Source organism: Endocarpon pusillum, assembly GCF_000464535.1.
Source record: "Endocarpon pusillum Z07020 unplaced genomic scaffold C716229, whole genome shotgun sequence".
Classification (NCBI taxonomy): Eukaryota; Fungi; Ascomycota; class Eurotiomycetes; order Verrucariales; family Verrucariaceae; genus Endocarpon; species Endocarpon pusillum.
Window position 1 is genome coordinate 465948 of NW_006913567.1, and position 14763 is coordinate 480710.

The following is a 14763-nucleotide window of genomic DNA, read 5'->3' on the forward strand; positions in this document are numbered from 1 at the left end:
GAATCACTCTTGGCTAGGCAAGTTCAGGAATTTCCTGACCGGCTTGATCCATCCACGCTCATACATCAGGTCAACCCAAGCTTCGTCGTCCGGAACCCTTTGTAGCCATCTCGTCAAATTCACATGCCGAGGATACTTGATGCCAAACGTGTTCTGCTGACCACGCCACCTTGCCCGATGCTCAATTGACACCCAGTAGAACAAGTCATCCAGTATGAACTTCAGATAATATTCCCGCTGTAGCCGCCACGGGTCTTTGCCCCTGCAGATATGCCATAACCATTGCAAGAATTCTTTGGGACGACGGAACTTTGGTTTCATTTCCAGCAATTGAAGCAATAACGACGGACCGTGAGCGAGGACTTGCCCACTTAAAATAGCTGCAAATGCGAATCGGATGCCTAGTAGGCGTGGACAATGATGCCCGTCTTCGATCCCACCCATCTCTGCATCCATACCTTCGATGTACAAGTGGGCATTGCAGATGAGGAACTTGACCAGCCATTCCAGGTGACGTACCATCGAGTTTAGAAGATCGGGAGGGTTTTTCATGACGTAGTCACTTCTCGCCTCCCACTGGCCTTGCATGCTGATCATCTGCACTCCAAGGAGAATAGTTCTCAGGAGCCGTCGAGCGTGAGAAGGTTCTTCGTCAGTGGTGCCCGCTCCGAAAATATGGTCCTCATCTCGAAAAGCTCCAACACGCTCGAGGCGAAAAAGAATCCGATCGATTGTAGCGTTCATCCGTTGACCGGTTGCAAGCCATGCGAATGGGGACCATTTTGTGGTTGTTTTGGCAAGATTGAAGAGGATAATCTTCTCTGTTGGGAATGTACGTGAGGCAACAGCGTTGACGATGGTATGACCATGTCTCGTAAGAAGCGAATGGAAGTGACGACAGGTCAGCATCAGACACTGGAAATCTATGACTTGTCCAGAAAGATGACTGAATATATTGATAAGCAATTCATTTGGCAATGATTCCAAGCTTGACCCGGTCGAGCAAAGACTTGGACTGATACCTGTTTTCGATCAGCTAAACCTCCATTGTAGACAGGGAATGGGATACCAAGAGTGCTGAAGTGGGTAAGTAATGGATTCAAATCTAAAGACGTCGGCGTGTGCTGAAGCCTTTTAAGAGGCTGCGTCGACTCGTCCTCGGTGTCAGACCGTGAGTGCTTGCCTAATCTTTGTTTTGTGGTGTAGTATTCACGTTCCTTTTTGAGGACATGTGGCGCCAAAGCACTGCCGTCAGAGGAGCAAAAGGTAGCCATAGTAATTTACAGTGCCCCGAATTCTTGGAAAATGTGGAGAATAGAAGTAGCATAGCTGAGAGAGAGCAACAAGCCTACCTAGCACTTCACGCAAATGTGTTTGATGTGACATCAATTTCATGTGACCATGAAGCGCAAAATCGAAGGTACTATAAACTGGGAGAGTGATAGCCACAAGCATTTGATCTTGCAGCAATTTTCGCGCAGGGCATATCGAAATTATGTTGACCTCTGCAAGCTAGATACGGCGAGAACATTGGGACTGGTCCCCGTTTGGTAGAGTCCTAAGGGGGATGGTATGGTGATATCTCCATCCCCACTCCCGAGCTCGCTGAGGCTTCATGCAGAGAACGCATCAGCGGTTCTTTCAGCTACCTACCAAACTAGCTAGCAAATCATATATCGTGTAGCTGACCATAAAATGCACAAACCGCTCAGTGGGAACGCTTTGTAGTCCTGGCCCGCTAACAAAGTGTATTATCGTCGTAGGATGAGCCCTGAATCACACTCCACCTCAAGAGCAATGGGCTTAGAGTCTAGCCGTCGTAGACAGTTCCGTAATACTCCAAGCTGTCGTTGGTTGCTGGTTAATCTGACGACGACGTTGGAGAAAGCTTTCAATTGCGTAGCTTTTTGAATCGGGCAGGTGTGCCGATGTTCAGACATGCCTTGATACTCTCACAATTCTTCTAGCCCATGTCCCCTCTGCCGCCGGAGTTTCGTGGACCAGTTGTGCTGATGTGCACGCAGATCAATTGCCCCTGGAGCTCCGCGCAGGCTCTCGTGGTGGGTACTCTGCCATGGAAGCCTTTCCTGAGGACTACATTGCCCACAATCTACCTCTGATCCTGTTGTCGGGCATCGGCCATGGCGAACAGGCGGCATCATCAGACTCAACAGAGCGCTCTCGCAACCTTCTACAGGAGGGTGGATTCAGGATTCGAACCGACGTACCACCTCTGACAGACTCAGCTTCAGAAGATCTTCTCCAGACATTTCTAAGATTTGACTCGACGAACCGTATCTCTGAGCGCAAGGATGTATCAGTAAAGGATAAACCTGGAGCATTCAACATCAAGAGAGTCGGGCGGGTAGGTTAGACTCCCCTCTACGGTTTCGCCTTCCCATCGTTTCGTGCTGACAGATCCTACCATCCAGGCTTATGCTCTGCCTCCTCGGAAAGCATCACCTCCACCCCATGCGCCGAGACTAGGTCCTCTATCAGACGGTGGCAGCCCCCCACCGCCGCTGGCTCTTCATTCCACCATCTCACCATTGACACCAAGCTCTCCACTCTACCCGGATGGGATTTTCACTTCCCTATGGATCACAAAACATCAAAGTCGTCTTCCCGCAGTCTTCATAACCTTCTTCACTTTGACAGCAGATCCAAACACAAGCTCCCTTCGTGACAATCAGATCAAAACAGAGATTGCCAACATTCGAGGCGTCTTCTATTCCACGAATTACAAGACAAAGGTGGTGGTGATATTGATTGGAGAAGCCGATACGGACTCCCCACTTGACCTGGAAGAACGGCTCAGCAGCATCAGAAAGGCTACCGGCTTTGACTCTAGACACTTGGTCTTCTACCAACCTGAATCTTCCAGGGATGCTGTGATTGAGTTCGTGAAGAGTTTTCTAGCTTCTCTACAGCCGTTTTGTGTGGAATACTACCGTGATCTCTCGAAGCATACAAGGAGAAAGAGAAACAGAACGACAATCCCGCCTCCAACTATACCTCCTACGTTGGGAACGTCCCAGACATTACCATCACAAGCCTGGAATGTTCGCTATGAATTCAAGCTGGGTGTCTTCGCAGAGTTTAGGCAAGAGATGGATGCGGCATGCCGAAATTACGAAAGTGCATATGAAGGTTTATTCTCGCATGAAATCTTCGAGACGATCTCAAGTTGGAGCCCGCGGTTCAATGAAGCGAGACTACTGGCGGACGCGATCGCTATACGCATACTCAGATGTCTCCTGTGGACTGCACAGCCTACTAGCGCTGCCAGATTCTGGATCAAACATCGCCACAGAGTAAGGAGTTTGGTGGACCGTAGAGGCAAAGGGTCTGGGAACTATGGATGGGAAGCATGGGAGGCTATTTGGTGCAAATCTTTCGCTCAAATACTGGCCATGACTAGAAATCTGGAAATCTCGCCTTCTGGCTCGGTAGAAAGTCAGCAAGTCAATGCACAATTCTCCCCCCCTGAAAAGTCGATACCTATCGGTGAACGGATTGCACCATGGGAATTGCTGCATCATGGTGGTTATTGGTGGAATAGGGCGTGGAAGCACGTTCGTAAACGTCGGGCGCTGGCCTCTCAGATGCCGGAAGAGGATCGGACATCACCAGGCCAATCGCCAGCTTCAGCCATAGCGAATAGATCACATCTGTACGAGACTTACCTTGCCCTTGAGCCGCATCTTGAATATCCGATCGACAACAAGAATGGATATGACTACTCACTGGAAGTATTGAATATCATTCGCTCATCAATACACAGCTTCTCTAAACGTCATCAAGAACGATTTGTAGAGCAGTTACGCCTCGAAGAGGCTAAGGAATGTCTAAGAGAGGAACGGTGGGACGATGCTCTTTTGATAATGCGCTCAGTCTGGCCATGTCTTTCCTGGAGACGAGCCGGCTGGTGGAATATGGTCGTCGAGGCAGCTTGGATCTTAAGGAAAGCTGCCAAGCAGACAGCCGATGCCGACAGCCTTCTTCGATTAGAGTGGGAGTCTCGCAACTCAGTCTTTCCAATCCATCCTGAGTTGAAGCACAACTTCCACAGTTGCCTTGACGACCTAGATCCACCAGCTTCAAAGCCGAGCGTGGTCATCATATCTGAAGATACTCTGTCACCGGTCTGGGCGTCTCTACATTTTGCAACAGCAGAAGGCAATGTTGGTGAGTCTTTGAAGACTCAGTTAGTCCTAGTTTCTACTGCACGCCGACCCTCAGGGCCTATCCATCTCTCCGAAGTCAAAATCGTGTTCGAAGGAGGTTTACGGCCAGTCAGAGTGTTGTCGGATGATAGCGAGACCCAAACTCAAGCCTCGACAACAGTTGTAGCGGATATACGCCTGAGCGAGTCATCCTCACTGGTGGCCAACTCTGCTGTACAATCACCAACAAGTGGGCTGGCTTCGCTTTTTGGGATGGCGAACATTACAATTCAACCTGGTGAAAGGAAAGTGTTCAACATAGTTTGTGTCCCTCGCGAGGCAGGCGACGTCAAGGTGTCATCCATTAATTTACTGTGCGAGACAAGCGCTTTCAGCCTCACCTATGTCATCAATCAGCAGATCACTTCAGATGCAAGATGGTGGTCTGTGCAAGACACGCGACCTTTTTCTCGACAGCTACGTCGTGAGACTGATGCAAGTACTGTGAGAATATTGCCCAAGCCTCCTAAATTGTGTATTGAGATGCCAAATCTAAGGCGAGCATATTACATGAATGAGAAAATTTCTCTGGCCGTCTTAATTCGGAACGAGGAAGAAGAGACGGCTGATGTGTCGATCACAGCTAGATTACTGAGTCCGTCGCGAAACGAGGCGGTCATTAGCTGGCAGGGCGAGAGCGAGTCAGGTTCCTCGGGCGCTGTATTGAATGAAAAAGATGCGTCTTCGAGACATATTGTGTCGCTTCCCCGCCATTCAATTGGCCTTATACCAAGTGCTGATAGTCGCGGCTTGACGCTCAACATGATGCACACACTGAATGCAATGCAACACCAGCTGGAACTGGCAGCCACCTACCATCTTGTGGATGACCCGGAGGCTCCACTGACCAGGACTCTCACTGTCGACCTGCCCATCAGCCGTCCATTCGAAGCCAACTATGAGCTCATGCCACGGTTGGACTCCGCACCATGGCCGAGCTTCTTCGATCCAGGAAGTATAGGCAAAGGTCTCTCCCAGCGGTTCTTGCTCATCTCAAAGATTGCTTCTTTTGTCATAGAGCCGGTGATTGTTGACACTGCTGTTCTTCGCCTTCAGGAAATCTTAGGCAATGCCATCTGCAATATTGATGATGAGAAAAGTGTCACTGCAAACCAGAGCTCCGGCCATGCTCACGAAGCTGACGGGATCATCGCGCCAGAGGGGCTAAGAGAATCCAACTTTGAGTTGGTTGTCCAAGAAAATGCCCTTGGTGACCCACACAGTGTTGCGCTCAACCTGGATCTCGTCATTCGGTGGCGGCGCAGCCCAGAGGATGACCTTGTCACGACCCCGCTGGAAGTGCCGCGATATGTTATTCCAATGTCTGAGCCCAGAGTTCTCCTGAGCAAGAGAAGCGAGACCACCAAGAAACAATCTGGTCTAGTGCACTTACAGTATACGATCGAGAACCCTAGCATGCACTACTTGACATTCAACTTGACAATGGAATCTAGTGATGAATTTGCATTCAGTGGTCCGAAAGCTACCATTTTTTCACTGGTACCTATAAGCCGCCGGACTCTAGATTACCGGATACTCGCATACCATGGAACGAAGTGGGTGCGGGTAAGTCTGGGGGTAGTGGATGCTTATTTTAGCAAAGCGTTACGGGTCAGTCCGGCCGGCGAAGGTATCAAATCTGATGGAAAGCGAGGGTTGCTAGTTTGGGTTGAATAGATGGATGCACGGGTACATAATGACAGCTTGCATTTGCGTACAGCACTCCTCAGAAGAGAGTGAAAAGATGATCGTACACTTGACTTGAATGTATTTAGTTGTGCTCCGTTTCATGGCCTCTGTCTTCTGTACTGTTGATCGCAGCGCTACCTGCAACTAGTCACATGACTCGAATAGGTATTTTGCACCCCCTTCTTCAGCGCCTCGGCTGACGTTCCTTGAATTTGGTTCTGCAGGCGACGTCATACTTCTCACAGCAAAGGCCGTTGTCAATAAATTTCCGACAAAGTGACATCTCAATCCACTATATCTGTGCAGATCCATACTTGTATGCCATGGACAAGCTCCAAGATACCAAAGTCCCGTTTGTTAGCGGCGAGAAAACCGGCTTGATAGATCTCTCACAGCCTAGCTTGTTCAGTATGAAGTAGTGACAGTTGGCCCTTGGCTGTGCTGACAGAGCGGTAGTATCTGCGGCTTCGATCGCTTTCAATCCGATCTTTTGGAAGTGAGTACCAAGCTCCTACCTTTACAGAGACGTCACTAAGAATTGCGATCAGTGTCGTTGCCAGACAGGGTATGTATCTACCCCTCTCTGGAATTTTCCTTCAATGTAACCGCTCTAGAATACCACAACCACGTTCTGACCAAGATCTTTCGTTCTCCCTACTACGGATGCTACGCCCTTGCTGTGACCATCTTTGGGCTAGGTGTCTTTAGAGACCATCTCTATAATGAAGCGCTTTCCAAACAACCTATCTATCCACCCATTCATCAACCCTACATCGCTTATGGCCTTCTCGCCGCGGGCAATCTGCTCGTGCTTTCGAGCATGTGGGTACTGGGGGTCACAGGCACATATCTAGGTGACTACTTTGGGATCCTGATGGACGAAAAAGTCGGGGGCTTCCCCTTCAACGTCACGGGAGCACCGATGTACTGGGGTAGCACTTGCTCTTTCTTGGGGGTTGCCCTGCTACGCGGAAGGGTGGCAGGTCTGTTGCTGACCGCCGAGGTGTTTGTGATGTACCTCATTGCCTTGAAATACGAAGAGTACGTCCCTGAGGAAGTCGGGCCTTCGATCGTCTGCTAACTCTAATCAAGTCCCTTCACTGAGAATATTTACGCGCAGAAGGATAAAAGGGAAAAGTCGAAGAAGAGGGCATAAAGAGGGGTGGGAAGAACAAGATTTGGGCTGACCCTGGTTGATTGGGATGGTAGACTACCCGGACCAGTTCAAGGACGACGACCATGAAAGATGACGCAAAAAGTTCCTGTTTCAGATTCAACATCGCTTGAGACGTGTGAGACTAGATAGATACCCATGTCAGTGCGTAGAAAAAGCAGTGATATACATTGGGTTCTCTATCTCATTCAAGTTATACGCAGAAGTAATGGTGGCTAGACGCCCGGAGGCTGTTGCGCCAGAAATATATTTTGTCTCTCGATTTATTTAATCGTTGGAGAGCTTCGGACCTCGGCCGCTTGATCCTCCCGGGCGGTGGAACCGGGGACCCCTGCATGGAGCACAACCGCGATTCCGTCAGTGGTGCATTTCCCCCAATTTTGGGGGAACCTGATCTGCGCTCTTCTGTGCTGGGAGCTTTTCAAGACTCACAGCCTCCATCATGAGCAGTCTCATGCGCCTTCGGACATACACTTGGTTCTTCTGCTTTTGAAGCATCACATCACCTTCTGTCACACACCAAATTCAGTTCTGAAGACCATCGTCTTGCTGGCTCGAGAAGCCTCAAACCTGCCACAGCGGCGAGACTCGCTTGGGCACTTCTCTTTCAGATGCCTTCGCAGCAAGTGGAGGTCGCTGAGGCGATCGCAGGCATCAAACGGGCTCTGAAACGTCAACGAGAAGGCACGACCATACCCTCGATCCTTGTTTGCAGGAACCAATTTACTGATGGTGCCCCTCTTCAGCGAAGTCCGATCAACCTGTAGCCGCTGCTTCAAATCGAGGAAACAAGCTTCGACACGGCGCAAAATTTGTGCACGAAGGAGCTTTGATTCATGTGACTGGACCGGAGGTATATAAACAGGTATGCACACCCGTCGCCGGTCGCGCTAGATGTGGCTCCAAGAAGCTGATGAAGATAGCAGAAGATCGAACATGCCGGATACACGCGATATATTCTTGACAGAAACCCGCGGAGATACAATGAATATGGTGAAGAGTTGGACGACAGCGAATCGGACGAAGAGGCGGATGCGGATGCCGCAGACCAGAATGCTTACAGTGGCATTCGTCTAGAAGGTACCTACAGCCCAGACACTACGGCCACTACAGCATTGCTAACCACCATCTAGAGCTACTATGTCCTTTGAAACATCCTTCCGAGCTGCCGGTCCACCCTACGATGTCACCTGCCTACCTGTCGAGTGCTCTGCCAGACATGGTATCTTCAACTCACGAGAAGCTTAGACAGGAGCGCGCCAACTTGTGGAGAGCGAAATACCTGAACCGACAATTGACAGGAGATGCATCCTGGATACCGGCAGGAGCACTCGAGTCCCCTGACGACTGGGAGCTGTTCGAGCCAAGGAACCAAGGAGTCCACAGACAGTCGCTGGGGAAGCGCAAAAGACAGGAAAGCGGGAACCATGGTCAGAATGGAAATCCCCATCAGCACTCGGAGGCGCAGGCTGAACCCAATGATGTGGGCAAACACACAGCCAAGCTAGGAGACAACGACCTTCCTGCTCAGAAAAATGGCGCTGGGGCAGCTGATGTGGAGAAGGGTAAAGGAGGTGTAACAGATAATCAGGCTACCAATCCTGAAACGACAGAGGGCGAGCAGGTTGCTCATGCAGCTGCAGATGTTGTCACAGAGTCCATGGACGCCCGTGCCGAAGATGCAGGAATGGAACAAGACATGGAGCTGCCTGCTAAGCCAGAACTCAACGGTATAGATCCGACACCTACCAACCCCATTGGTATAGATGAAGAGATGCCTTACAAAGCACGGCCACCGAATCCACAGAACGAGGCAGATGTCCAACTTGAGTCAAAAGCTGACCCACTACCAGCCGACCATGCAGCAGGCCCAGCCTCGCATGCCGCTTCCGATGCAGACGATGCTTCTCCACCTCCGCCGCCACCTCCACCACGCCGCATTACTCGCGCTCTCGCCGCAAACAATTCCACCTCCCACTCCAACGCACCCACCCCGCCCCTATCCCCAGCATCTACCTCCAGCACCACAACTACCACAACCAGCTCTGACCTCCAAATCGACCCGCTCTACCTCATCCCCCCATCCTCCAACCCATCAACAAACATCAACGGCCTGCCCCCAGAAGAAGCCCTCGAAACCCGTCGTCTCTTGACCCTCTACATTCAAAAGCAAGAAGAGAGCGTCCGAGGCTACGAATCTATCCTCTCTAAACTCCTCACGGCACAGCGTTTACGAAATGAGGTGCTGGAGATGTGCAAAGCGGAAGAACATGTAGGTGAGCTGTCGGATGGAGAGGATTGGATCGACGCCGAGCGATGGGGGCTGCAGCCCGGGGAGCTGAGGAAGGGGAGAGATGAGGATGAGGATGTGCTGGTGGGAGAGGGGCAGGGAGACGGGAATGGGATGGGACATATTGGTGGTGTTGGGGTGGGAGGGAGGAAGGGAAAGAGGAGGGCGCGGAACTAGCCTCTCCATCTGCCTTTTGTGTCTATATTCGATGACGGGAAAGAGCTCGTTTCTTCTGAATTAGGCAATAGACCGCGATGCGGATGAGGATGATGATCGTACCCGTGGCCAGCTCAAAGTAGGGCAATCTTGTCAACAAGCAAGAATCGATGAGAAAATCATACAGCGCGATTCGTGGAGCGCGAGAACGTCCAGTACTTCTTTTGAAAGCGGATTCTCAGCGGTAGTATATCGGCAATCTCTGCCAGCTGTAATCGACTCGGTAGAGATGTCATTGAGGCGACGGCATGGCTCAATCAATAACATACAGCTAACTAGCCTATAAAGGCTGGAACGCGTTGGGAGAGTTAACTTGGTACGTCAAATTGACATGGCGCCAAGGTCAGCGCAAGCCCCATCCTCGTTTTGATTGGTTGATGATTCCTTAGCTTGCCAAGACGGCGGAAAATCCTGTCAAGACAATATCAAAATGTGAAATCGGATGTAAGGATTCCATGGATTCGACTCCTTTAATTACAGGATATGTATGATAAAGTGCTTCAAATTCAAATAAGACTTTCAACACGCTATCTAACTGAATCAATGAGAGCACAGCAATTACGAGTCCTGAACTGTGGGCCCCCGATAAAGTGGACAGCCAGTAATATGGGTGCCGAAAATGTGGGCGGACTGGAGAAAATCATCATGTTAGGATCACCACCAAAATATCCAGCCATCTTTCGCATGATCTCCTTACCGCTAAACCCAAGGAGGGTAGCCATGATGCCCCAGACATCATCTGGCCACGATGTTGATCGAGCTGTCAGTGAGTTCCATACCAAGATAAATGATTCAAAATCCGAAAGCAGTGGCTGTGAAGCCAACCATGCGACATGGAACAGGACAAACGCACGTTGCAAAAAGTCTCTAAAGAAGCTTTTAGAAGGCAAGTCGAGCAATTTGTATGCTTTGTTGCCATCCCCGTCGAGCTTGAAGTCCCTGTAGCGAATTATGCTGTTCCCCAGGCAGAATATCAGACCTGACTTCATGCCCAGCGCCGCTTCTGCCAACGTCCAACAACGCGTCATCCACTGTGAGGATGCGACCATTGCAAGAGCTTCCGTGATGGCCATATAGGCACTTTCAGCAGAAGTCAAGGCCTTGTCAATGACCAAAACAGCTGCCGCTCCTGCAAAGACGGGATAGATGCGTTCTATTGCCTGTTTCCGGAGCTTCATGAATTCCGGATGAAGAGCTGGAGGTATGCAAAATATGTCAAACCAGATATCGAACGACTTACGGTCTCTTGAATACACGACGAGCCTAGAATTGAGCAAACGGTGGAAAGAACAGCCTTGCCGTCTGCAACTCCATAGAAGCCTTCTCAAGGTAGGAGGCGAGCTTAACGAATTGACGTCGAAAGACCTTGTTCTGCTTTGGTATGACTATACCATCAGCCCAGACGTGGCTCAAGGCGATGTGACGTGCGGTCCGCGTCGCAGTAATAACCTTGAAGTTTAAATGACCGCTATCGTTCATTTCACACCTGATTCAGAGGGATACCGCCAGCTCTGAGGATTTTATTGACGTCCTCCATCTCTGGTCCTACTGCCTCGCAAGAGCAATCGCTTGTTAAGTGTTGAGCCTGATGCTGAACTAGGTCGACGTCATGTGCAACACATCTGGGGGCACTGCGACAACGCTGGTGATTAACCCCTAGAGTATCTTTGCCATGCAGGCATGTGATTGACCATACCGTAGTAAGACTGTATGTCCTCAGAAGTCTCAAGATTTCATGTGAGCACCAGCCATACACATCCATAAGTAATGCAAGAGGACGATATGACGGTGATAGTTTTGGCCATATAACAAGGTCAATTGAGAATCTGAGTACCAGATTCAAATTTGAGGCGCCGATATCGCTAACACATAGTATATCCCAGATCGACGAGATTAGGATCCTTATGGAGAAAAGCACTAGCATATGCATTGCTGTGCATGGCAGTCTGCAACGATCTAGTTGGTCACAGAACTTCCAACTTGCTATAGTCAACTGTCTGATGCGCTCGATACGTGCATCCCTAGCTTCCGTGGGCAGTTTGGAAACCTGAGCTCGCCATTGTGACATATACATTTTCAGCTTCTTGGAGTTGATTATCTATTCTTTCGTGGAAGGGTTGACGACAACGAACTCTTGAGAACTTGCTGCTACCCTGAAGGTGTCCCTGATAAGACCGAAAAATAGCCATGCTTGTACTTTGGCGACGTAGAGGTTGGCACCATCTAGATCCTGTACTTCAGAGAAATTTGGGGAATCTTTCCTATCGCTATCCACGATGTTATGTGCAACGGCATATGCGTAAAAAATCATCGTCCGCTTCGGCGATCTCACCAAGGAAGGGCACATCGTAGTGTCCAAAGAAAAACACTGGACATGAAGGGCACTGTTTTTCATCGGGCACTCGTAGGTGATTCATCGCATTAGGCTGCTGATAGAATCAGTCTTTGTTTTACCATGTCAAGATGGTGGCCGATTGGTTGTTCATTTTCTGAGATATCAACTACGTTGTATGTAGTCAGAAGGGTTTCATTCTCAAACTCTACTGTCATTATTCTCCTAAGAGTTTGAGATTATATATATATACTATATTTTAGGTATATCACAATAAGCAGCATCAATGGTTTAGTGGTAAAATGTAAGTTAATATGTCCTTCAGCTAGGTCAAACTAACAATTCAACAGCCATCGTTGCCAAAAAGATATCGATGGGCCCCGCGTTCGATTCGCGGTTGATGCATGTTCACTAATTTTTATTATTTTTACTCATAATGCGCAGAAAGTCAACACATGTGATCCACATATCTTCTTTTATTTTCTATTTTCTATTTTGGACTAGATAAATACACATAACTTGACCGACAGAATTTGTATGCCAAGAAGTGCCAATGGAATCGGATGCCAAGCAAGAAAAGATTGAGGAAGAGGGCGCCAAAGAGGGCCACAAGGTCGAGCGTCCGAGCTCAGCACAGATTGAGCAGTCAAAAGAGACTACTCTGGGAAAGAGAGGCCGTGGCAGCCTAAGGGGCACCAAGAAGAAGCGAGGAGGTGCAAAATAGGCGCTGAGACGACAGACCCTTTTCTCTTTTTTCTTGTAGGTCAGGATTCGCACCATTTGGGTGCCCTCGGCCGGCGTTGGATTCGCTTGCAACTTTCTACTTCTTAACCAGGCGGCTAAGTTGCAACGATTGTCCGGAGAGCTCCCCTACGAGGCATTCTGCCGTCAACACAAACATGATGAGGTCTTGAAATGGTTGAAGCAAGGTGTGGGCATTGAGAGACTGCGTCAATTGTTTCAAATCGGCAAGATCAGGACCACCAGTTTATGGAGAGCCTGTCGACCAAGCCACTCTCCAGCTGAAGGCCTCCAACCAAGCCAGTTGGTATATTCTCATCCTCACCGATGAAAGGATGTCGAGTTTTGGGCGGTCGGTATTCTGAGAAACAACACAGACTCCTAACACCCTTCCAACACTCCCCTATTAGCCGTGCAGTCCTTCTAAGGAGATAAAATTGCTCCAAAACCGCTCAAACAGGCAATCTATTTACTTATTACCGTGGAAACCGAGCAATTAGATCTAACGTCCAAACTTGGTGCGTTTGAGAGTCCATCCGCAGCCATCTCAGCTGTGGAGATGTAACTGAACGCAACAGTACCATCTTGAGCCTTGTCAACAACGCAGTAGTACTGTACGTTAATATGCTTTGTACGAGCGTTGAACTCAGGATTTACAGCGATAGCGATTACAGATTTTCTTTCTGCGGTCATGAGTGTTTGCCTTTGTTAAGGATAGCTAATCCCAACGATGGACGGACACCCTTATGCGGTGCTGAGGATCAGTATCAACGTCTGCCAGCATAGAGACACGAAGATCAGTCCAAACCAACGAGCTCTTTAGGATAATGGACGATTCACAAGCAATTCGCATGCATGCTACGTAGGACCATCACCTGCGTAACGTATACGGAGATCGTCAAATCAAACAACCAGTTAATTCATGGTATTCTATGGATAAATGTCTCCAGGAACAGAGTTCTCGCTTCCGCGTTGACTGAGTTATCTGACATGCACAACCACTAAGTGCTGGTTAAAGGAAATCCGGTGAGCAACCTTATTTGAGCTTAAGATCCACCAAACGTGCTAATTGAGGCATTGGGTACGGAGGGGATATGATACAGTGATGTCAGCAAGCTTGAGGAAGCGCTACAACTATCGCTCTTAGCAGGACTCAACACGTTATTGTGCAATCACTTAACATCGTCAGTTTGTTATGGAGCATGTCGAAGCTTGGGAGCAACATATGGAGAGACTGATACAAGCCGCAGCCGCGCAGGAAGCCGCAAATCCGGATACTATGGTGCTCTTCCCATCCGTACGGTGGCACTTGATTCAAACCTGCTTCTTGGTCTTAAACTTGACATACCAAAGCTGGCACAAAGGAATTCAATGCCGAGAACGGGTGAACCGTCCCCGAGCCCACGCAGCAACCAGACGCCACCAGCAATGTGAGGCTTCTGGCGAACAGAACAAAAACGCGTAGGCATAGTGTCTGATTCGAGCCAACCTACTATCAGCAATCCACTGGAAACCATATGCCGACACAGAAGCAATATCTGCAAGTTACACGACCGCCGTAACCCCTATTGCGTTGTCATGACAAGGCGAACACTGCTAAACGTCATCGAAACACAGGGCAGGGTACAATCATTTCGTGGCTTGCGTATACCTAGATCTTTGGGCGCGAAACAAGGTTGATCCGAAAAACTTCACAACAGGTTGTATATTTAAAAATATTACTAGAAAAGTCAATCATTCAAGGAGAATATACAGAAATGCCAGTCAAGTTTCCAAGATCACTACGCTCTACTTACAACGATGATCGAGGCTCCCATTGCTTCTGGATTATACTACGTTATAGACAGAAAGACACATCTATGAGGCCTCTACTTAGAGTCACTCACACAAATCTGATCTCCCTCATATAAACCAGCCTCGACTGGCTAACAACTCTACGCCTTCTACCATGCCGGAAGCGGTCTTCGCCAAGCTCATCCAGGATGCTCCTACATCTCCGTCGGGGCATTGTTCCGTGTGTGACGATCAATCACCCGTCTTACCCCGGTGCCGGAGCTGCAAGAGTACGAATGTCAGCAAGGCTGGCACAGGCGCT

The 14763-nt window shown here is 49.3% G+C and overlaps 4 protein-coding genes across 4 annotated transcripts; 2 read left to right on the top strand and 2 right to left on the bottom strand.

The window, feature by feature from the left end:
• Positions 1 to 3: 3 nt before the first annotated feature.
• Positions 4 to 1274, bottom strand: EPUS_01500 (uncharacterized protein; the record flags this gene model as incomplete). Its single annotated transcript, XM_007788442.1, has 2 exons — positions 4 to 1022; positions 1070 to 1274. 2 exons carry the CDS (start codon positions 1272 to 1274, stop codon positions 4 to 6), a joined length of 1224 nt encoding a protein of 407 aa, XP_007786632.1.
• An 800-nt stretch (positions 1275 to 2074) lies between these two features.
• Positions 2075 to 7071, top strand: EPUS_01501 (uncharacterized protein; the record flags this gene model as incomplete). The annotated part of the gene is made up of 7 exons (XM_007788443.1): positions 2075 to 2365; positions 2433 to 5792; positions 6140 to 6323; positions 6372 to 6411; positions 6464 to 6480; positions 6530 to 6956; positions 7008 to 7071. The coding sequence occupies 7 exons, from the start codon at positions 2075 to 2077 to the stop codon at positions 7069 to 7071; spliced, it is 4383 nt and encodes a 1460-aa protein (XP_007786633.1).
• Positions 7072 to 7700: 629 nt separating this feature from the next.
• On the top strand, positions 7701 to 9556 carry EPUS_01502 (uncharacterized protein; the record flags this gene model as incomplete). The annotated part of the gene is made up of 4 exons (XM_007788444.1): positions 7701 to 7796; positions 7841 to 7954; positions 8013 to 8169; positions 8223 to 9556. The coding sequence occupies 4 exons, from the start codon at positions 7701 to 7703 to the stop codon at positions 9554 to 9556; spliced, it is 1701 nt and encodes a 566-aa protein (XP_007786634.1).
• Positions 9557 to 10122: 566 nt separating this feature from the next.
• EPUS_01503 (uncharacterized protein) lies at positions 10123 to 10773 on the bottom strand (the record flags this gene model as incomplete). Its single annotated transcript, XM_007788445.1, has 1 exon — positions 10123 to 10773. The coding sequence occupies one exon, from the start codon at positions 10771 to 10773 to the stop codon at positions 10123 to 10125; it is 651 nt and encodes a 216-aa protein (XP_007786635.1).
• Positions 10774 to 14763: the final 3990 nt, after the last annotated feature.